The following is a 24,235-nucleotide window of genomic DNA, read 5'->3' as shown; positions in this document are numbered from 1 at the left end:
AAGCTGATCCCTCATATATGGGGTTGTCTCCTCCAATTAGAGTGAGCTCATTAAGCAAAAGAATTCTTACTTTTTCTGTTTGTATCCTCAGCACTTAACATGGGGTTTTGCACATAGTGATTAATAAATGCTTTTTTATTCATTTATCTTTGGTTCAAGATGAAGGTAGGTGCTCAATGTATGGAGTAGGGAAGAGCATATTAAGAAATAAATATGATATAAAAGAAAAGTGTCAATAAAACTTAAAGAAAAAAAAGAAATAGGGAAGGGGGACAACTAGGTAGCCCAGTAGATACAGCACCAGGCTTGGAGTCAGGAGAGCCTGAGTTCAAATAGCCCATGTCACCAAATGCCTTTTAGACATCTCAGATTGGATGTTCCATAGGTGCTATGTGACCTTGGCCAAGTCACATAATCCTGATTGCCTAGTTCTTTCCACTCCTCTATCTTGGAATTGATACAAATACAGAAGGTATGGGTTAAAAAAAAATAGGAACAGAAAATAAGGTAGAGGTGAGGGTGGGGTAGGGAGAAAGAAAAAAAGGCATAGCTTTGGATCCTTCGTGAAAGGTACTTGGATTGCTATGTAATTATTAAGTATATATTAGTTTGCCATTGTGGAAAGAGTCCTCAAATGGGCTTCAATTAGTTCAATGGATCTTGAGGACATGGGCAACCAGCCTTTATCAGGAAGGAATTAAGGAATTGGCCTCAGATTACTGGGGTGACAACTAATGATAAAAACCAGTTTGGGCCTATGTTAACTTGGCTCTTCTGAAGACTAAGGCTCTGAAATTTCCAAGTCTTTATTCTCAAGGGATAATGCTAGGGAAGAGAACAATGACATCCTCATTTATTAATCCCTAAAAGGTGACATTGGGCTCCTAGTGAAACTGAAGTTAGAAACTAACATAGACTTCTAAGAGAAGAGCTGAGGCTCATTGAGTGGAAGAACCAGTCTTATCTGCTTGCCACTAAACAGGATTCAAACAAATGGATAGAGAGCACAGTGGATAGAGAGCCAGGCTTAGAATCATCTTCTTGAGCTCAAATCTGACCTCTGATACTTCCTAGCTCTTTGATCTTAGGCAAGTCACTTAAACCTGAAGACCTGAATTAAAATTCTGCCTCAGATACTTATATGAACCTGGGTGAGTTGTTTAATCTCTTCTTGCCTCAGTTTCCTTAACTATAAAATGAGGATAATAATAGCATTTGCCTCCCAGGGTTGTTGTGAGGATAAAATAAGAATATTTGTAAAGCATATTGCAAACTTCCAAGTGTTTCATAAATGCTAGCTATTATTATTCCATGGTCTGGCCAATTCCCACACCTGACACCTACTTTTTGTTTCCTGTTTTGTCTTGGTTCTCTTAGTGTTGATTTCCCATGTTGTCTCAGTGACCCACTGCCATTGTAACTTCAGAATGGCATTAAGCTATGTTTGGTTAGATTGTTTAGCTCCTTGCAATGCATAAAAAGCAATAGTTAACAATGTGAGTGAAGAGTATCTATCTCTAGAGTAGGCGAATGTTGTTGCTCAGGAAGTTATAACCAAGATGCTTTTAAGGGGCTTGAGAGCTAAGGGAAAAGGAACATAGCTGGGATGGGGCCAAATTTTGAATAATCTCTTTTGATACAGTGTCTTAACCTTGCCTTTAACTATTCCTTTAATGAATTGGTTGTGTTTTTATTTTTGTGAATCCAGAAGGGAGGTGAACATGAATGTCTCCTGTTATTTATTAGGTAGTAAAAGAGAGTCAAAAAAAGGTTAAATAGTAATGGAAAAAATAGGGGTTGGGGAAAAGCTTTATAATACAGGACAAAGACTGAAACAAAACCCAAGAAGAGGGCTTTTCAGCAAGGAGAAAATATGAGTACAAGTCAGCTTCTGTAAAGCTGCTGAAAACTCCCAAAGATTTTAAATGGTATTTGAAGAACAACAGCAAAGAGCTGAGAGAGGAAATAATGTCCTAAAACAAATGCCAAAAGCTGCTTTGTAATTAGTCAAGAGAAAAGTAAGATTGGAGGTAGGAAGAGGAGGGAGATTGAGGACATTTTCTGGGAAAAAGACTGGGGCGGGGGGGGGGGGGAGATTCTGTGTTACCTGAGCTATCCCTCCACTACCCAAAACAGCTAGATAATACTTCCAAAAAAGATGAGCAGCAACAACTAAAAAAAGGGAAGGAAAAGACATCCTTTATCACAAGGAAAACCTAGAAGAAACAAACTAGCAGTAATACTTTAAAATGAACAAGCAGAAAACAGCTCTTAATACAATGAAGAAATTATGTATTACAAAAGAATACCAAGATGAAATGCCAAAAAGAAAGAATAAATCTGTAATGATTACAACCATAACTCTCCAGAAGACAGAACAGAATGGTCACAGGAACACTAAGAATAGTTGGAAGGTCTAACAAAAGAGCAAGACAGAGATAAGATGTGAAATTAGAGCTCTTTTATGAAAAAACTTGAAAGGAAAATCTATGGCTTAGGCTAGCAGTCAGTAAACTTGAGCAAAATAAGGGTCATTGGGGGGGGGAGTAAAAAGGTGAGAATTCAAAAAAGTCAGTAGTAATACAACAGGAGATATTAGAACAAAGTCAAAAGACAGCAAAACTGGAACAACATTTGAGGTATTTTTAATTTAAAAAAAACTGATCTAGAAAACAGGATTTGAAAAGATAATCTAAAACCACTGGTTTCTTAGAAAAGTATGATAAAATAAACAAACAAACCAATTTGAATATTATACTTAAGGAAATCATAAAAGACAATTGCCCAAAAGTATTGGAACCAGCTGAAGACAAGCATCTTCAATAAAATCCATAGGTTCTGTCACAAATAAAATTCTGAGAAACAAAGTTCTAGGTATAAAAAAATCAATTTATCAATTTTGCCAGCCAACAATCAATAAATTGATGGTCAGTAATCTTTCTTTGTGTTCAAAGATTCTGAGAGATAAATCCACATCTGTCTTCCTGACAGTAAATCACTGGGAACTTCTTTTGACAAGACAAAAGCAATCCTTGATTGGTGGATATTAAATGAGGAGATGGACTGAGGACTCAACTCCTGGGGATTGCTTTAGCAGTAGGAGCTGTCATCTGAGGAACAAGGCCTGGTCATAAGGCTCCAGCCACCTCTAGCAATCTAAGCAAGAAAAATCACTTCACTAGATATAGATCTGATTAATTTTCTCCCCTGTAATCCAGGTTACCTCAAATCTTGATGAAGGGGACAAGGACACAGGATCATCCAGGCCAACTTGGGGTTAGCTTCTGTTTATAGCATAAACTGAAAAGGCCCAGTCCAGGTCTGGGGAGGGGCAGGAATTGGATGAATGACTCTGACATCTTCTCTTCAATGACTCTGACATCACCTGCTTCAGTCACCTTCCTGGCCGGATGGAACAAATTGTTCTCTTCTGCCTATTCCACTGGAAGTCTTCATATGGTTGGGATAGACACCCACCTAACACACTGACAAGTTTGGGGCATTTAATTACTCTCAACCTGGTTTAGCCTTTCTGCCCAGATGGTCTTACCAGAGTGCCATCTGGGCAGAGTTATAGGACTCATTCCTCCTTTCATTGATCAATTATAAGGAGGGTTGTATGGGTGCTGAATGAGAAGTATCTGTTATTTCAAAAGAAAACGTTTCAAAGTTGTTGTTTTTTTTTAATTTATGAAAGAAAATATGACCAGCTTAAACACTTTCCCCAAGAGGCTGAGAGAAATACTAACTTGGAGTAAATTTTAGGTGATCTGAGACAGTTTTAAATAACTAACTAGATTCTTGTAACTTCTGCATGGAAGATTATCAGGCTCCTCCCTCTCTCAAAGCATTGTCTTCACTTGTGTTCTAAAATGGTGTTAAGCCACAGTCCATCCCTACTTACTTTGTTTTCAAGCCTAAGGCCTTTGTTGTCTGTTGGTTTCCAGTATATCTCCATTATGTTCAACAAACCAGGTTCACTCTCAGTGCTCTTAATATACATCTTAGGCACATTAGTACTTTACAATACATCTTCCAGAGTAAATTTTTCATTAGAGAATCTATAAAAACCCATCCTAGATAAAAGCTTTATATAGGGGATAAATAGTCCTACTTTATAATTCTGTCATATCAGTAATCACTGATATATCTGTGTTGCTGTTTATAAAAGGATGCTTACCTGTGTTTCTACTTGCCTATCTTTTTTGACATCCTGAAGGTCTTTCTGGAGATATCTTATTTGTTTTCTCCCTTTCTCCTCTCTAAAATAAATGGGAGAGGGAGAAGGAACAGTTAGTACTTTGAGTACTAAAATAGAAATTATGGTTCAGGGGACAGCTGGGTAGCTCAATGGATTGTGAGAGTCAGGCCCAGAGATGGGAGGCCCTGGGTTCAAATTTGACTTCAGACACTTCCCAGCTGTATGACCCTGGGCAAGTCACTTAACCCCCATTGCCTATCCCTCACCACTCTTCTGCCTTAGAACCAATACCCAGTATTGATTATAAGATAGAAGGTAAGGGCTAAAAAAAAAAATACTTGTTCAAACCCTCATCAACTTTCACCTGATCTCCCACTCACCAGTCTCCCCCTATTCTAATCTAGTTACATACCATAGATACAGTAATTTTCCTTATACAGGACTTTATGTCCATAAAACTCAAGCTTGATATAAGAAGCCTTTAATACGGTCACAGAATGCTTTGTTAAGGCTAAATATTCCTTTCTTAGATAATGTGATGAAGTATACAGAGAATCCTTGAAAAAGAGTATAAAAAAACACTCAAAAACAACAAAAAACATTCTAAGGAAAAGCTGAATTTTATAGAATCTTTAAAGAATCCCAGAATTTGATATGTTGTAGAATAATTTTTTCTTTCTGATTTCTGAAGAAAATTGACTAGTACCCATTTTTGTTGTTGTTATTGATCAGTTATGTCCTACTCTTTGTGATCCTGTTTAGGCTTTCCTTGGCAAAGATACTGGAGTGGGTTGCCATTTCCTCCTCCAACTCATTTGACAGATGAGGAAACCTAGGCAAATGGGATTAAGTAACTTTCCCAGGGTCATACAGCTAGTGTCTGAGGTCAGATTTGAACTCACAGAGATGAGTCTTCCTGACTTTAGACCTGGCACTCTATCCATTGTACCACATAGCCTCACATTTAGAGTTCTATGCCCTTTAGCATATAAACCATGAATTATGCCATTTAGAATATAAGCATACTCTGCTTCATAGCGTGAATCTCATTCCAGTGTTATTTTAAAAATATATTGTATTGCCTCTCCTCTTTTTTTCTTCTTTCTTAAAATAAATTGTTGTTTTAAAAACAAAGGAATGAGTATAGTCACCCAAGCAAACATAAGCATCCATAACGTAACAGAGAAAATCTAACGTGATAGCTAAATTAGAAAGACAAAGTTAACAGATGTGAGACGTCAAGGTCAGCCTGAAAAACCTGATAAAAAATGATGAGCACATCACCTAAATACACAGACCAGACCATACTGAATTTATTGCAGCAACAAGACAAAAAAAACTTGAGATTCTTGAAAGGGTTTTATGAGATCCAAGTGTCCCTCAGCATGGTTTTTATTATTTTTATGTATATTCTTAAATTGCTCAAGAACTCTACATGAATATAATCTTCTATTATCCAAGGAATTGCAGAGGATACAATTGTAACTTTCTTCATTTGTATGCCCAAAAATATTCAATTTTTTAAAGGCTACCTAGTAGAATCAAAAAGGGACCTTCCCCCTTCCAACCTCCTCATCCTCTTCTCTAGAAAGCAGAAAAATTTTTTAAGGTTAAGAATCCCAGGTTTAAGGCAGGGAAGGAATACTGCCCTCCAAAAGAAGCTGTGTTGGCAAAAGGAAGCATTTGATTAAATTGCTCATTATATTTCAAGGCATAAGAGAGTATACTGAATGAATGAAATGGCCTTAGTTTCCTTACCTGTAAAATAGGGATGCTAAGTACTTCTTTTACAGTTATTGTGAGGATCAAATGAAATAAGATGTAAAGCACTTTGCAAACCTTAATTTAGCTCTACAAAGCTGACTGTCATTAGCTACTGAAAGAAAGAACAGAGAGTGGATGAACATAAACCAACTGAATGAAGATAAGGTTCCAGAAGGGTTCTAGGATCAGGCAGAGGCAGCTAGCTGGATCCGGGGATGTAATGGACTATGGTTTCAATTCTACAGAGTAATGTTAGCATTTGAGGGATAATATGAAGCCCTGGCAGGTATCTAATTGATTCAGTTCTGAATTTCCAATGGTCTCCATCAGAGAAGAGGACTTTAAGACACAAGCAAAGCTAGAGAAAGTTCCATAGCCTGAGTGAATACATGTCAATTTGTTTTGGAAATCAGATACTCTAATATGAATATTTTAAAAACTCTTAAAATGTACCAAAGCAGATATACTTTTTATACTGACCTGGCAATGATTTCACAGAAATTTGTTTTTTTTTCCTTTTCTCTGTCCAAAGCTTTCAAAAGACTGTTGAATGTCCCGAACTCCTGCATCTCCTTTACAGTGGCTGATAATATGCTGCTGGCATACTCTCTGCCAATGAAAACAAGCCAAAATATAATGGGTTAATGATGCTTATTTCCCTGCCCCCACAGAAGACTAGATATGTCTTAAATCACAGAATGCAAGGTCTACAAGATACCTTGGAATTCCCCTTCATTCCCTATTTTACACTTGAGAACACTGAGGTCCAGAGAGGGGATGTAATTGTAATAGCCTTATGTCTCTTAATTGCTACTCCAGATTCCACTGTACCATGCAATCTCTTCATATTACACAAAAAACCCAACTATAAAATATTCAGAAAAAGCAATTTGAAAATAATAGTAGCTCATCTTTATATGACACTTCTTAGTCAACAAAATGCTTTCTTCAGAACTATACTATAAGGTAGACAATGCAAATATGATTATCCCGACTAAAAAGAAAATTGAGACAGAAAAAAGCTTAAGGATTTTTCCAGGGTTATGCCACTAATAAGTAACAGAGCTAGGACTCAAATTCTTCTCCCTCCAACTCCAAGCCTCTTTCTTTTTTTTTTTTTAATAATTTTTATTTCTATTTCTTATATTTCTATAGTACCTCATATATATATATATATATATACCCTTCCCCTTCCCCTTCCCCTTCCCCTTTCCTGAGAGCCATTCAATATGGCAGAGAGTTTTTGTTTGTTTTTGAGAGGAAAAAAATCAGCACAATTAATGAATACATTGAGGAAGTCCAAAAACATGTGTAATGTATAGCTCTGTGGACTTTGGACCTCCACCAAAGGGTAGGTTGGGGAGGTCTACTCTTCTTTCTTCATTTAAGTCTTCATCGTTATAATCTTCTTTATATATCTTTATAATCTTTTAACATTTACTTTTGATTTTTGGTGTCATTGTTCTTTCCATTTACATTGTTATGGTTACTATGTATATTGTTAGTAAAGGTATCTGCTTACTTCACTTTGCATCAGTTTATATAGCTCTTTCCATGCTTCTCTGTATTCTTCATATTCATCATTTCTTGCAGTACAGTAGAATTCCATTACATTCATGTACTACAGATTTCTTTATCCATTCCCCTAATAGATAGGCATCTACTTTGCTTTCAAACTTAGCATAAAACAACAAATTCTACAAACATTTTTAAATATATGGGGCTTGTTTTTTCTCTTACTGAGGGCATCCTTGGGGTATAAGCCTCTGGTTCAAAGAGTAAGGACATTTTAGTCACCTTATTTGCACACTTCCAAATTGCTTTCCAAAAGGGATGTGTCATTTCACAGCTTCGCCAACAATATATTAGTGCACTTATCTTTCCATAGCCCCTCCAACATTGACTATTGCCACCTTTTTGTCATTTTTGCCGATTTGTGGGGTAGAAGGTAAAATCTCAGAGTTATTTTATTTTGCTCCTGAGATCTTTCAACTATATGAAGTTTCTTCTCACAGTGAATGACATGAGCTGGACTTGCTAGCAGCAGTTCCCATTTAATATTCTATTGTTTGTCTCAAATACCATAAAAACTGATACGAAGGGGAAAAGGATAATCATAAAATGTTTTAGAAGATACTTTAAATCTATCAGCACCATAATACGATTTTAAAAGCAACCAAAAATCATCCTCATGTATTATTTTAGGGAAAAATGCTTTGCCAAGACACCTCTGATGAATTTTATAGTCTATATTCATGGCATTAAGAGGGGCTAAATACATAGTCTATTTATGTAGTGGTTATAAGGAGGATGAGAAAAAGTGTACAAATCACTGACTTTACACTAAATTCTTAACTATATCAATGCATATTGTTTGCTTGTCACAGATTTTTTTAATATTCCATTTAGCTTAGAGATGTCAAAAATGCACATTTTCCCAAGATTTTATAAAAATACCTTGAGGACTATACTGAGTTAGATATTGGATAAAAGTTGCTAAATATTAAATCTCTTTTTAAATAGTATTTAAATGTGCATCAGAGATTTAATGTTTCCTTTGAACTAATTAGACATTATTAAACTTGGCCCATTTACTCTACTACTGGAAAAGTGATGAGTCATTAAACTGAAAATGAAAAGGGCCATTCATTACCAGCCTGGATTCACAATCAGAATATCTGGACCCAATCCAGAGTGATCACAGTAAGAGGCATTACCTTTGTGATAGAGATGGTTACTGTTCTAAAATGATTTACCAAAAAGTCCATACTATAAAATTATACCTGCCCTTAAGCAATGGATAGAAAATGAAATTATACCCAAAAGGCTTTGAAAGAATGCATGTCCTTTGATCAAGCAATACCACTACTGGGTTTGTATCCCAAAGAGATTTTTTTTTTAAATGGGAAAGGATCTGTTAGTACAGCTGCTCTTTTTGTGGTGTCAAAAAATTGGAAAATGAGGAGATGTCCCTTAATTGGGGAATGGCTGATCAATTGTGGTATATGATGGTGATGGAATACTATTGGAATGATGAAACTGCTTAATTTCTATAAGAATTGGAAAGACTTCCATGAACTGATATGGAGTGAAATTAGCAGAACCAGGAAGGAGAACATTGTACATAGTAATTGAAACATTGTGGGAGGATTAAGAGTAATGGATAGCTACTAAAAGCAATACAAAGATCCAGGACAACTCTGAGGGACTTATAGAAAGAATGCTATCCACATCTAGAGAAAGAACTGTGGGAGTAGAAATCCAAAAGAAAACATGATTTATCACTTGTTTGTATGGGTATATGATTTGGGGTTTTGGTTTTAAAAGATTACTCTATTACAAAAATAAATAACATGAAAATAGGATTTGAGTGATAATATATAACCCAGTGAAATTGCTTATCAACTCCTGGAGGAGGGGAGAGGAGAGGGGAGGGAGACAACAAGAATCATGTAACCATGGAAAAAAAATTTTTAAATAAAAAAATTAATAAAAAAAATTTAAGAAACTAAAAAAAATAGCTGTAGCCTTGGAGGACTCTGCTTTCCTTTGACTACTTCTCTGAACTTCTTTCTATGGCCCTGCAACAATTCAGAGTAAGACAGCAAAAGCAAATTCTGAGACACTGGCGTGGGTAAAGGGTTACTTCCCTTCCACCTGGGGTCAAGATGATGCTTTATGTAACAGAAATGGAGCCTCATGGACTCTTCATGCTTTCTTTCTCTTGGGCACTTTTCCCTTCTTCCATTTGAAAATTCTGGATCAGAAATAGCACAGTGGAGGATCAGGACATAGGCAGCAGGGCCATAGCAAGTGCAGTCAACCAAGGAACAAGGAACAAATATCCATCCAGGCAGCATGGACAAACTCCATGAAACAAAAAGTGTCACCACCCAGGACCAGGAGAGGAAACATGGCTACTTATTCAAACTGATAGACCAGGTGAAAAGTGATGAGCCAATGTGCATGCATGGCAAGTTGAGTAGATATATCACCACACTATGAATTCATTCAAACCCCTTGGTTGATTCCCAATCCCTCCCACCTACTCCCATTGACTTGCCCAAAAGAGCCAACACTCCAAGTGAATGTTACTCCCTCACAGGTATTTTACCCCACATTTACACTCCATACTTATCCCATATGCTTATGACAGAGTAGTAAGAAAGACACCCAAATAACAGAAACCAATGTAGCACTGTCTTTCACATATTTCGCATTAAGCTACAATCCATGTTGTTACAAGGGAATCACTTTAAAAGACTGATATATATTAATTTAAGGTCGCCAAGGAATCAGCTATGTAATTCCTAAATGAAAAACTCAAGTCAGCCGTCAGCCTTTTTTTTTGGAGTTTAATTACAATAGGAGCAAGAAAGGAATTAGAGATATATATAGAGAGAGAAAGGGGAGAGAAGGGAATAGGGCTTAAATACCCCTTCTGTTTAGGCTGGGCCAAAAGGCCCAAGCCCTTAGATAGCTGGGGCAAAGAAAAGAGATCAGTCCCTTTCACTCACGTGTCCAAAATGGAGAAACAGTCTCAGAGGCCCCCACCTTCAGCTTCCTTCAGAGCAAACTTCCTCAGAGACCAGGAACCACACCGACCAAAAACTCAATCCTCTCTCCCAGACCCTCCTATCTTTAAGGACACCCTCCAAGTTGCCTCCCCTCAGTCCTCACATCTACCAATCACTCTTCATCAATTTCCCTGTCAATGGAGGCTCTCGCTTAACCCAGGACCGCCCAGAGGTTTCTGGCTTTTGCACATGTCTGTTGAAGGTCATATTTTTCAAATGATTAAATCTTTACTCCTTTGTTCCAGCCCTTTCTAAATCCTGTTAACTTGAGTATGGTAGAGATTGGAATAATTAAATTTTGATCTAGGCTGCAGCCCTTACTCAATCTTATTAGGACTGAATAGGGTGGAGTATCTCCATTGTATCAATTCTAAAATCAATCAAGACTCAAAGAAATTCCTGTTCTATGCTCAAGCATAGGTCAAAGTCCTTTCCATTGTTCAGCAAAGGGTTTCTGTCCTAAAGTAATCTTAAGAAGGGAAGAGAAGGAACCTCCCATGCCAATGGAGTTCCCATTCCAATAGACTATCAGTAAGAAATTTTCCAAGTATGAAATATCCCAATGGTGAAATTTTCAACAATTATAAGTCTAAGGAAATTTGAGGTTTACAATCCCCCCTGATGATCATTGGGAGACTAGTCTCCCCATTGATCATTTAACATAATCATTTTGTAGTTCTAAATTCACTTCTAACTAAAGATATACACAATATTCAATTTCTAAGAGAAATTAGAATAGTGAGAGAGGAAATAGAAAAGAAAAGAAAGCAAAACCAATGTTTGCTAGGCGCATTGACAGAAAACCAAATTAGGGGCAGTCCCTTTTGGCATAAATGTTACAATAAATGTTCAATCAAAAGTTCAGTCCAATCAATCACATCCAAAGTTCATTCTTGATCTTCTTGATGAAGTGTAGGTTTTTAGCATCTTTCTGCAACAGTTCATTCTCTGGATATAAAAGTTTCAAGCTTCTTTCTTGAAGATCTTTTCTTGAACAAAATCAAAATCTTTGAATTTTTTATAAAAGTAAAATCTTAAACAAAAGTCTTGGATTTTTATAAAAATACAATCTCAAGCAAAAAAATTCAAAAATTCTTAGATTTTAAATTAAAATACAATCCCCCCTGAAGTAAGTATTAAAAAAAAATATCAAGTTAAGCTCAGAATGCAATGTTCAGTTATGGGGGTGTATGTGTCAATTATCAAAAGAATAGAAAAATAATCAAAAACATAAGAAAAATTCAAAATAGACCTTGTATAGGTCCAGTTTAAAGTAATTTCTATCCCACAAGTATGTAGGACAGAATGCAGTAATATTTCACTTAGCCATTTGTAGCCAAGACTACAGGAAGTTGCCATAATATAAGAAGAAAAGAATTAGAATTCTATTTTGATGGGGAAATGTCATTCCCTTGTCTGATTTTTTTCCTTCAGAGATATAGGGAGCCAGCATGATAGTCAAGCTTTGTACTTGTTTGAGTACTTCAAAAGGAGTGTAGATACAAGGAAGTCCTACGACTTAAACATAAGTTAAGCGTCGCAACCTTGAGTCTCACTTTAATATTTCATGTGTGCTCTATTGGCACTATTCAGGTTTAGTCTGTGCTCCTTGTTTTTATCCCTTTTCCTGGAATCAGACACAAACATTAATCACAGTCCTATAATATTTTATCAATAAATGGCAGGTTCCCATAGTTTAAAGCTTTTAGGCATATATTGATATTATAGCAAGAGTAGATATATTAACTTGTATTACTGCAGGGAAAAAAATATTAATATTAATTATGTGTACCTTCAGTACAAAAAATGAGAAAAAAAATCAAATATTCTGATAAAAAAATAAAAGAAAAGAAATAAGAAAAAATAAGAAAAAAATCAGTAATTCAATATATTCTTGAAAAAAAAACAGCATCCATTTGTCTATGGATTATTATCTCCAATTCTTATGATAAGATAGAGTCACAATTTATAAGATAGGATAGAGTCAATCAGTCTCAGCAGAAGATGCTTTCTTCACATGTGAGCAGTGAATCCAAGAGTCTCTTTCTCCAATCTTTATAGATGTTGGAGTAGTTAATAATATTTGGAATGGTCCTTCCCATGAAGGTTGAGTTGCTCCAGTTCACTTGAAATTCTTGATATAAACTTTATCTCCTGGGTTCAGGTCATGCAGAGAAAAGTCTAATGGTCCAGCTTGTACTGCAGCTCCGGATTCATGAAGTTCACGTAGTTTGTGCTGTAACTCCTGTATATAGGAAGCAATAGTAATATCTCCCCCTAATAGCGATGTATAAGCCAGGGAGAAAGGCTTAGCCTGTATAGGCGGATGTCCAAAAAGCATCTCAAATGGTGAAATATGTAAGTCTCCTCTAGGCCTGCTTCTAAGATAAAATAGGGCCAGAGGGAGAATTTCAGGCCATTTTAAATGGGTCTCAGTGCATAATTTGCCAATCATAGTCTTAAGTTCTTTATTCATCTTTCCTACTATTTGGAGAGGAGAAAAAAAACTGAAAAAGGTTAATTAATATCAACAAAATCAATACAATCTAAGAAGAATCATCTTTATTATACTGGGAAGTTCCCTGGGCACCCTCCTGAAGGGCACCTCTCTGAGGATCATTAGCACCTCGAGTAATTTTTGGACGAGCGCCATTTCTCATATATTGTTGAGTATTATCATTAAAATTTTCTTCAATTTGAGCATTGTCATTAAATTCCCAATTCCTATTTCTATAATTCTGGTTTCTAAAGTTCTTATTTCTATATTCATTATAGTTATTTCCATAGTCATTATTATAATTTCTAGAATTTTGGTTTCTATAACCATTATCATAATTTCTATAGTTATTATTTCTAAAACCATTATTAAACTGTGTATTCCTTCCAAACATCTTAAGAAAGGTTCTACATTCCATCATTTTGTGGCCCTTCTTCTCACAGAAGTGGCAAGTAATGGATTGATAATTGGATTTCTGGAGAGGGGCAATTGTCGTTGGTTCATTATCATGCCCACTTTCTAATTTAGTTATCCTATCTATTACACATCTCATTTTTTTCTTCATTTCCTCCATGTCATCATTATTTTCTTTCTCCTTTTCTTCGTTTCCCTTAAAAACATATATAGCTGTTTTTCGCAATTCTTCAAGGTCCATATCTGACCATCTTGGGCATTGTGTTTTAAAATAATTTTTAATTACTTTGCAAGAATTATTTACAAAGATTCTTCTAACTTGTCTTAAACTATTCTCTTTATTTAAGTCCCAATCTAAGTATCTGTCCCCAAACTCGATAATTCTGTCCATAAATCTGGAGGGTGTTTCGTTTTCCTTTTGCTTAATTTTTTCCAGTTCCATCCACTTATCTGTACTGTCCGCACATTCCTTCATGGCCGTGAGGATGGCCTCTCTACAACGGTATAGTTGTAGATAGTCCTCAGGATTATTATAGTCCCATTCGGGATCCTGAGATGGCCAATGTGCTGCATTACGCCCCCGGGTTTTGTTGACATGAGCAATTATTTTATTTTTTTCACATTCACTTAAAAAAGCCTGTAGTAAGCTCTCAACGTCCTTGTAAGACGGATTATATTGAAAAAATATGTCTCCCATCTTTTTTGTTACTAGAAAAGGATCTTGTTCATATGTGGGGATATTTTGTGTAAATTCATTTATTTCTTGGGAAGTAAACGGTATCCTATGTCTTAAAGTCACCACATCCCCATTTCGTCCTATTTCAGGTACTTCTCTTAGAGGAAACAGGCCTCTAGTTGAATTTTGCACCTGTGGGTCAGTTTGACAAGGACAGGTTTCTCTAGGAGGACAAGATCTCCCTTGCATTGGAATTTGGTTTTCTGTAGGAGAAGGAACATGAGAAGCTGGGATTGCAGGGGAAGGGTTTTGGGGATTAAATTCAGACAAGATTTGCACTGCACGAGAGAAGCAGTCTGTTAACTGGGCTATAGGGAAGGTGTTTTCCATCTCTATTTCAGGGAAGGAAATTTCCTCATTCAAAGGTTCAGAAACAGGTCTGTTTCTGGTAGAGTGGGTGTTTGCCCATTGATCCTGTAAGAAACATTTTAGATCTTCTAATTGGGCTTGCATTTTATCCTCAATTTTTCCTATTTTATCTTCCATATCTCCCATTTTATCCTCAATATTTCCTATTTTATTCTCAATATTTCCTATTTTATCCTCAATTTTTTCTATTGTATCCTCAATTTTTTCTATTATATCCTCAATTTTTTCTATTTTATCCTCAATATTTTCTATTTTATCCTCAATATTTTCTATTTTATCCTCATTTTTTTCTATTTTATCCTCAACATTTTCTATTTTATCCTCAATATTTTCTATTTTATCCTCATTTTGTTTTATTTTATCCTCATTTTGTTTTATTTTATCCTCATTTTGTTTTATTTTATCCTCATTTTGTTTTATTTTATCCTCAATATTTTTTATTTTTTCATCTCTAAATATAGTATTGAGGAGTACAAAAATGACAGTACCTATTAATATAAAAATTTGGAGGTATCCTTCATTCCTCAATGCCCCTACTTCTTCAGCTGCCATATAATTGTCAAAGAATGTAGTACTCATTTTTATATGTATATTTTGTAATTTCACAAAACACGTGGGGAGCAGGGCAAAGCAACAAACTTTCCACAGGGTTTTTTTTTTTTTTTAATCCAGGAAGTTGTTCCTTAAGGGAAAGGATATTTAGAAACAGTTCTTCCAGCCAGGACTTTAGAGTCCTATTGCTGAGATTTAAAAACAGCTGTTTTCTGTCTATCAGAGTCACACAGCTGGGAAGTATCTGAGGTCCGATTTGAACCCAGGACCTTCTGCCTCTAGGGCTGGCTCTCAATCCGCTGAGCTACCCAGCTGTCCCTTAAGATTAAAGGGAAGAAAAAGAAAAAACTGCTGATTCCAATTTAACTTAAGGAGAAAAGAGAAAAAGTTTTTTATACTCACGTGTTCTAGCAGCTGTGTCTTTAAGCCAAGTTTTTTTTTTTTTTTAAAAAAAAGGACTAAGTGGTGAAACAGTATAGTAAAAAGGCAAGGAAAAAGTTTTATTGAGAGGATTCTTTAGACTCCCGTGTGGTCAGCCACAATGTTACAAGGGAATCACTTTAAAAGACTGATATATATTAATTTAAGGTCGCCAAGGAATCAGCTATGTAATTCCTAAATGAAAAACTCAAGTCAGCCGTCAGCCTTTTTTTTTGGAGTTTAATTACAATAGGAGCAAGAAAGGAATTAGAGATATATAGAGAGAGAGAAAGGGGAGAGAAGGGAATAGGGCTTAAATACCCCTTCTGTTTAGGCTGGGCCAAAAGGCCCAAGCCCTTAGATAGCTGGGGCAAAGAAAAGAGATCAGTCCCTTTCACTCACGTGTCCAAAATGGAGAAACAGTCTCAGAGGCCCCCACCTTCAGCTTCCTTCAGAGCAAACTTCCTCAGAGACCAGGAACCACACCGACCAAAAACTCAATCCTCTCTCCCAGTCTCCAGACCCTCCTATCTTTAAGGACACCCTCCAAGTTGCCTCCCCTCAGTCCTCACATCTACCAATCACTCTTCATCAATTTCCCTGTCAATGGAGGCTCTCGCTTAACCCAGGACCGCCCAGAGGTTTCTGGCTTTTGCACATGTCTGTTGAAGGTCATATTTTTCAAATGATTAAATCTTTACTCCTTTGTTCCAGCCCTTTCTAAATCCTGTTAACTTGAGTATGGTAGAGATTGGAATAATTAAATTTTGATCTAGGCTGCAGCCCTTACTCAATCTTATTAGGACTGAATAGGGTGGAGTATCTCCATTGTATCAATTCTAAAATCAATCAAGACTCAAAGAAATTCCTGTTCTATGCTCAAGCATAGGTCAAAGTCCTTTCCATTGTTCAGCAAAGGGTTTCTGTCCTAAAGTAATCTTAAGAAGGGAAGAGAAGGAACCTCCCATGCCAATGGAGTTCCCATTCCAATAGACTATCAGTAAGAAATTTTCCAAGTATGAAATATCCCAATGGTGAAATTTTCAACAATTATAAGTCTAAGGAAATTTGAGGTTTACAATGTTGAGTAAAAACATTCTAATACTATGAAGCTTCAGGAGTCATTTGGGATTGGCTGCCTGCTTAATGTCAGTGTGGCTCCTTGTCTACTTACCTTCCCATAAACACATTCTAGTTAATTTACTATTTACAATCTCATTTTCCACAGAAACTCTTTTTTAAACTTTCTTGTTTCTCCTCAAGCTACTCTCCCCCTTTCCTATCTGCTCATCAGATGATCTTCCCTCCTACTTCTCCATTAGCTCCCTCTTATTCTCTCTTCATCTCATATCATTTAGACATCTTTCCCACTATTTCCTCCTCCACCCTGGTCTTGGACCACAGCTACTAGCTGTCTCCTTGAGGAAACAGTCAACATTAGGTGCTTCTACTTTTTCCTTCCCTTTCTTTTAAACTCTCAGCAATCCTGCTCTTGATATTATCATTCAACTGAAACTGCTCTCTCTAAAGTTAGCAATGACTTTTTAATTGCTGGATCCAGTGATCTTTTCTTTTCTAAGAAAGAAAACCCTTACCTTGCATCTTAGAATCAATACTACTTATTAGTTCTAAGGCAGAAGAGTTGTTAAGAGCTAGGCAACGGGTATTAAGTGATATGCCCAGGATAACACAGCTAGGAAGTACCTGAGTCTAGATTTGAACCCAGGATCTCCCCTTTCCAGGCTTGGCTCTCTGTCCTCTGAGCCACCAGTTTCCTCATCTGTCAAATAAGCTGGAGAAGGAAATGGCAAACCACATAGGTATCTTTGCCAAGAAAACTCTAAATGGGGTCACATTGGGCATGACTGAAAGATGAGACTGCACTAGACATGACATGTCCCTCACTGTGTCTTTTCATTCCCACATTCATTCATGTCCCACATCCTTGGAATGCTCTGCCCTGTTCACCTTTTAGTTTCCCTGGTTTCCTTTGAGACTCAGCAGAAATTCCACTTTCCCACTGATCTTTTCTTTTTGTCCCAGATGCTACTGCCTCCCTCTGCAAGATTGGCTTCTACCTACTCTGTTTTTAGTTTTTATGTTGTCTCCATTCGAATATCAGCTCCTTATCCTAGCCTACCTTCATATTCCTAGTGCTTAGCCCAGTGCCTGGCACAAAGTGAGTGCTTAATAAATGTTTGTGTTGTTATTCATCCATCTATCCTTCTGTCCAACTATTAAGTTTTTCCCTCTCTTACCTATCCATTTGAACTTTTCTGAGAGTGTCTAAAGTCAGGATGGTTTGCCTCGCAGGTCTTTTAGTCATGTAATCTGCCATCTTGTCTTCAGACTTTTTAAGACTGGGTTGATTTTTCCGGGCAATATACTTGGTTGCTTCTAGTTCAGCTGCTGTGCCAGATTTTCTATGATGCATGATAGATGTTTGCAGTCGGTCCAAGCTTTGAATGACAACACTCATTTCTTTGCTTGGTCTCTGAAACAATAGATAATATTTTTTGCATAAGAAAGTGAAGAGAGAACAATGTATGTCATACAAAGAAGCAAGAAATTCTAGCAAATGTTTAATGCATAACAGTAATATGTTTTAGAGAGCAAGATGGAAAAAATCCAAAGTAATTTTCAGACCAAAAATTTAAAAATATGGGAGTGATTATTAAGAGGGCTGACATCTTTTTTATTACTATTTCTTAGTATACTTTTTCTAAACAATTTAACTAAATTATTTTGTCTTTTGTATTAGGATTCTTTATTTATGTAGAATCATAGAATTTAAGAGGGGAAGGAGACTTTAAGACCATTTTCTCCAGGCCTCTTACTTTATAAGAGACATCTAAGAAACAGCAAAGTTAAGTGATTTGTTTTAGGTCATGCAGCAAGCTTAAGGACAGAGTTAAGATGTGTAAAAGGCAAAGTGAAAACAGAAAGAACCTACCAATCATCTCCAGAAACAACAACAATAACAACTCCCAGAAGTATTTTAGCCATATTCAAGAGCTCTCAGGTCAAAGAAAAAATACTTTGAGCAGCCAGAAAGAAAAATTAAAGTACTAAGAAACCACAATCAGGATTACACAAGATTTAGCAGTTATCACTATTAAGAAGCAGAAAGCATAGAATACAGTATTTCAAAAGGCAAAAGATAAAGGTTAATTTACACAGTAAAACCAAGTATAATAATGGGGACAGAGTAAGAAGGGAATAAAAGCCATATAGAAAAGTAACAATATTAAACATATCATGACTAAACAAAATACATACAAATTATATAAAAGATTATTGAAAAAGGAATTAAATCAACTGGAGACTAGGCAACTTAATCTTAAACAATTGGTAGGTCAAAGGATAAATCCTAAAAATCACACATAACTTTATGAAAAATTATGACAATAATAAGGCAAGATACTAAACTTTTGGGGGTGTAACCAAAGCATTCTTTAGGAGAAATTTTATATTCTAAATATTTTCATCAACAAAAGAGAGGAAGAGCAGACAAATGAGTTACACATGCAAATCAAAAACTCAAAAACAAAGATTGACCCCCCCCAATGAAATACCAATATAAAAATCCTGAAAATAAAAATTTTCCATTTTTCCAATAATTAGTTCATGTGGTAAAAAAAAAAAACTGAAATCTTGTGGTTCTCATCTTATTGACAATAGAATTATAAGGAAAACATTAAATTAGGAACTTATAGTTTACTTGAAACTTCAGAGAATTTTAGTTTGTAAATAACCTTGCTTTTCTTTTTCTAAATCCTGTATCTGATATAAACACTAATAACAAGAAGCTAAAGAATCTAAAAAAAGAAAAAACAAATCTATGAATCCTAAAAAAAATCTATAAGAATTAAACTTAAAAATGAGTTCTTCTAGGGAGCAGCTGGGTAGCTCAGTGGATTGAGAGCCAGGCCTCAAGACCGGAGGTCCTAGGTTCAAATCTGGCCTCAGACACATCCCAGCTGTGTGACCCTGGGCAAGTCACTTGACCCCCATTGCCTAGCCCTTACCACTCTTCTGCCTTGGAGTCAATATTGACTCCAAGATGGAAGGTAAGGGTTTTTATTTTTTAAAAAAATGAGTTCTTCTGGTTAAATATTTAATTTACATGTAAGGTAAGGTTGAGTACCTTTCTCAATTAATGTTGATTACATTTTTGTTTAACTTCCTACAATGTAAGTTAGCAAATTATTACATTGATATATTTAAGAAAATCAAATATACAAAAAGAAATTAAAAAACAAATATTTTTTAAATCACAGAATATAGAATTCTTTAAAACTTCTAAATTACACATATAACTATCTGGTCTTGTTTTCTCAAAAATTTATTCATTTTTTTGGCAATTATTTGAACTCCAAATTTTTCCCTTTTAGAACTCTAATTAAATCTCTCCTTAGGAGGTGTAGAGACTGATAAGGATCTAATCCACACATTAAAAATATGAATAACAGAACATACTTTGCAAAACTCTATTACACAACTGTATTCAGGGGCAGCTAGGTAGAGGGTTGAAACAGGAGGTTCAAATATGGCCTTAGACCCTTCCTGGATGTCTAACCTTAGGCAAGTCATTGATTGGCTAGCCCCTGCCAATCTCCCATCTCAGAATTGATGCTAAGACACAAGGGAAGGGTTAAAAAAAAAAAGAATTAACCATGTGTGAAAATTTCTTATATGAAAAACTGAGTCAAAAGGTTCCACAACAACTAGCCTTCCCAAGGTCAACCTCCTATCCCCAGGGATAGACACTGATTGCCCATAGATCACAGACCTAAGTTCCATTGAGCTGATGGAATTTTTCTTGAAGCAGTGAAATACAGGCATAAGGGCACAACAAAACCTGAAAATGAAGCTCAAAAAGAAAACTCAGGGTCCCAAAAGGATTCACCTCAAACAGCACAGTCTCACTAATCCAGTAGGGCTAGACATTTTTTAAGCTAGAGTCACATAGCTGGGAAGTGTCTGAGGTCAGATTTGAACCTGGGACCTCCTGTCTCTAGGCCTGGCTTTCAGTCTACTGAGCTACCCAGCTGCCCCTTGACCCTTATTTAAAATGCTTTGACAGTGCTCACTTCAGCAGCTTATATATTATAATTCATTGAGAGATCAGCACTATGTATGGTTCTTAGATTTTTTCATTTCTTTTTTAAAAGATGAATAATTTGATTTAGTTTTAAAACTCTCTTTTCATTGAGATAGCTTTATTTATTTTTTCTTTTTTTAAACCCTCACCTTCCATCTTAGAATCAATCCTGTGTATTGGTTCCAAGGCAGAAGAGGGGTAAGGGCTAGGCAATGGGGGTTAAGTGATTTGCCCAGGGTCACACAGCTAGGAAGTGTCTGAGGTCAAATTTGAACCCAGGACCTCCCATCTTCAGGACTGGCTCTCAATCCACTGAGCCACCCAGCTGCTCTGAGATAGCTTTAAAATTACACTAGAATGGAAATCTTTTTATATACATGTGTGTATATACATATGTATATATAATTTAACAATTTAGGTTGCAAGGATGATAAAAAAATCTAGAAGCAATATTTAAAGGAAAATGGAATTTTCTTTTTAGTGTTCATTCTATTAATCATGGAATTAATACCATTTTTGTTCATGATTTGAAATATGAATATTCTGTGCCGTATAATATAGTGATACCAATCTTAGGAAGGAAATACTTGCCATTCCAGATTATTTGGATTATTAATAACAACCTCAGTTACTAAAATGTTAAAGTACTCAAACACCTTGTAAAGACCCTGTATACTACTAAAATGTGCTGTCAGAAAACATGATGGTGATTTGCAGCAAGGACCATGGCAATAATATAAATTTGTTGAATTTCACGTTATACATAGAAAGTGCTGAACCAAAGGAGGGAATCTTTCCTAACAGTAATCAATATGCCAATTGTAAGTACCCTCTTGTGGTCTTATTCCAGAAGTACAAGGAATACAAATATTTACAACATAATGGAATAAGAAACAGTCATATACATACCACCAGCAGCAAAAAAAAAATGCATTATCCATTTTCTCGTGATCTTTTTCAATTAATTTATATTCCTAAATTAAAAGAGAAATCTTATTGGTGAGCAGGCCCTAGAATATGGCCATTTCCCTCTCCTTTGGTTCTCGGGATGATGGGGTTGTAGTGTTCATTCTTTGAACTAAAATTTAATAATGGCATCTGTGAAAGTCAGAGAGGAAGAAAGGGGAGCAAAACCCAGAATTAATAGAAGGTTAACAGTCATCAGAGCAATACCTACATGCAGGCTCTGTCTCTTCCTTTCATATGAGCCTGGCATAATATAGCTTAAGATGGCAAGCTGCTCCAGGGTGTCCTCCAGAACTGCAGAAATCCTCAGCACATCCAGGAGAGGGAGTGTATCTATCACTTCCTGGATGACTGGTAATTCTTCAGTTTCAGATATTTTTTCTGGTTCAACAGGAACAACAGTAGGAGGAGCTCCTGTCACTGACAACACTTGAGGATGCAAAATCTTTGAAGCTTCTGTTGTCTCCTCCTTCTCTTCCTTCTCTTCCTTTTCATCCTCATCCTCAACCTCATCCTCATCCTCATCCTCACTAATAAGAATAAGAAAAGTACCAGAGTTAGTCTGTGATGCTTGAAATAATAAATGTGTGGGAAATCTCTTAGTTTGATCAAACTAACAAAAATATTTTAAACTTCCCCCCAATTTAGACTTGACCCAAACTCTCAAGTCAGAAAAGTAAAACCTCAGAATTGATGGAAATGGGAGCCATGTTGATCAAATATTTGGATGGATAAGAGAACTAATTTAGTGTGAGATAGAAGATGATGTAAGACCCTGCTTTCATATCCTTCAGCAATATTTAGGACAATTCTATTAACATCCCTACTTAAAAATTCAAATACTTTACCTTTTTTTTCCCAAACCCTTACCTTTCATCTTGGAAACAATACTGACCAGTCAACAAGACTAAATAAAATTGCCATGGAATTTGGAACTATGCCCAGAATGCTAAAAGACTGCCTACATTTTGATCCAGCCATACCACTTCTGGGTTTGTACTCCAAAGAGATAATAAGGAGAAAGGCATGTATAAGAATATTCATAGCTGCACTCTTTGTATGGCAAAAAAATTGGAAAATGAGGGGATGCCCTTCAATTGGGGAGTGGCTGAACAAATTTTGGTATATGTTGGTGATGGAATACTATTGTGCTCAAAGGAATAATAAAGTGGAGAAATTCCATGGGGACTGGAATGACCTCCAGGAATTGATGCAGAGTGAGAGGAGCAGAACCAGGAAAACATTGTACACAGAGACTGATACACTGTGGTACAATCAAATGTAATGGACTTCTCTACTAGCAGCAATTCATTATGACAATTCTTAAGGGACTTTTGAGAAAGAACACTATCCACATCCAGAGAAAGAATTGTGGGAGTAGAAACACAGAAGAAAAACATATGATCATTCATGTGGTTCGATGAGGATGTGATTGAGGATGTAGACTCTAAATGATCACTCTATTGCAAATATTAATAATGTGGAAATAGGTTTTGAACAATGACACATGTAAAACCCAGTGGATTTGCTCGTTGGCGGGGGTGGGGGGGTAAATGTAACCATGGGAAAATATTCTAAATTAAACAAATAAATACATTTTTAAAAAAAGAATGCTATCCACCTCCAGAAAAAGAACTGTGGGAGTAGAAACATGGAAGAAAAACAACTGCCTGATCACATGGTTTGATGGGGAGATATGACTGGGGATGTAGACTCTAAATGATCACCCTAGTACAATTAACAATTATATGGAAATAGGTCTTGATCAATGACACATGTAAAACCCAGTGGAAGGGAAAGAACATGAATCTTGTAACCATGGGAAAATATTCTAAATTAATTAATTAAATAAAATTTTTCAAATTAAATTAAATAAACATGCCATGGGGCACACAGCTGGAATTGTCTCAGGCCAGATTTAAGGTCAAGACCTCCTGTCTGTCGGCCTGTCTCTCAAATCACTGAGCCACCTAGCTTCCCCCAAATACCTTACCTCATTTTTTAAAAAAATGAATTTTATTGATATCTTTTGTAACCTTCCTTTGCTATCATCTTAGAAGGCTATTCTTTATGACAAAAGATATGAAAAAATCAGTAAAATCAATAAATAAATTGAAATTTTTTTGACAATATTTTTGTCTTTCATTCTTTCTTTCCTTCTTCCTTCCTTCCTTCCTTCCTTCCTTTCTTCCTTTCTTCCTTTCTTTCTTTCTTTCTTTCTTTCTTTCTTTCTTTCTTTCTTTCTTTCTTTCTTTCTTTCTTTCTTTCTTTCTTTCTTTCTTTCTTTCTTTCTTTCTTTCTTTCTTTCTTTCTTTCTTTCTTTCTTTCTTCCTTCCTCCCTTTCTTTCTTTCTTTCTTAAACTCTTACCTTCTACCTTAGAATCAACACTATCTATTGGTTCCAAAGCAAAAGAGCAGTAAGGGCTAGACAATGGGAATTAAGTGACTTGCCCAGGGTCACACAGCTGGGAAGTGTCTGAGACTAGATTTGAACCTAGGACCTCCCATCTCTAGGCTTGGCTCTCAATTCACTGAGCCATCCAGCTGCCCCTGACAATATTTTTCATGTCCCACATCCATGCACACTTCCTCCTACTTTTGCAAAAGGGTGGGTAAGAAAAAAAAATCTTACTTT

General features: G+C 36.1%; 1 protein-coding gene across 1 annotated transcript in view; it reads right to left on the bottom strand.

The window, feature by feature from the left end:
* The window catches only part of IQCG (IQ motif containing G), a 60,775-nt gene that overhangs the window by 26,894 nt on the left and 9,646 nt on the right, over positions 1 to 24,235 (bottom strand). The window contains exons 3-6 of the mRNA XM_016433514.2: positions 21,812 to 22,130; positions 17,789 to 18,024; positions 6,446 to 6,574; positions 4,181 to 4,262 (exon numbers count right to left, since the gene is read on the bottom strand). Of these exons, the coding sequence (XP_016289000.1) occupies positions 4,181 to 4,262; positions 6,446 to 6,574; positions 17,789 to 18,024; positions 21,812 to 22,130 (766 nt within the window). The remainder of the gene's footprint in view (positions 1 to 4,180; positions 4,263 to 6,445; positions 6,575 to 17,788; positions 18,025 to 21,811; positions 22,131 to 24,235) is intronic.

This window comes from Monodelphis domestica, chromosome 4 (assembly GCF_027887165.1).
Source record: "Monodelphis domestica isolate mMonDom1 chromosome 4, mMonDom1.pri, whole genome shotgun sequence".
In the NCBI taxonomy this organism is placed as follows: Eukaryota; Metazoa; Chordata; class Mammalia; order Didelphimorphia; family Didelphidae; genus Monodelphis; species Monodelphis domestica.
Note: the sequence above shows the minus strand (reverse complement) of the source record. Positions and strands in the feature narration are given on the sequence as shown.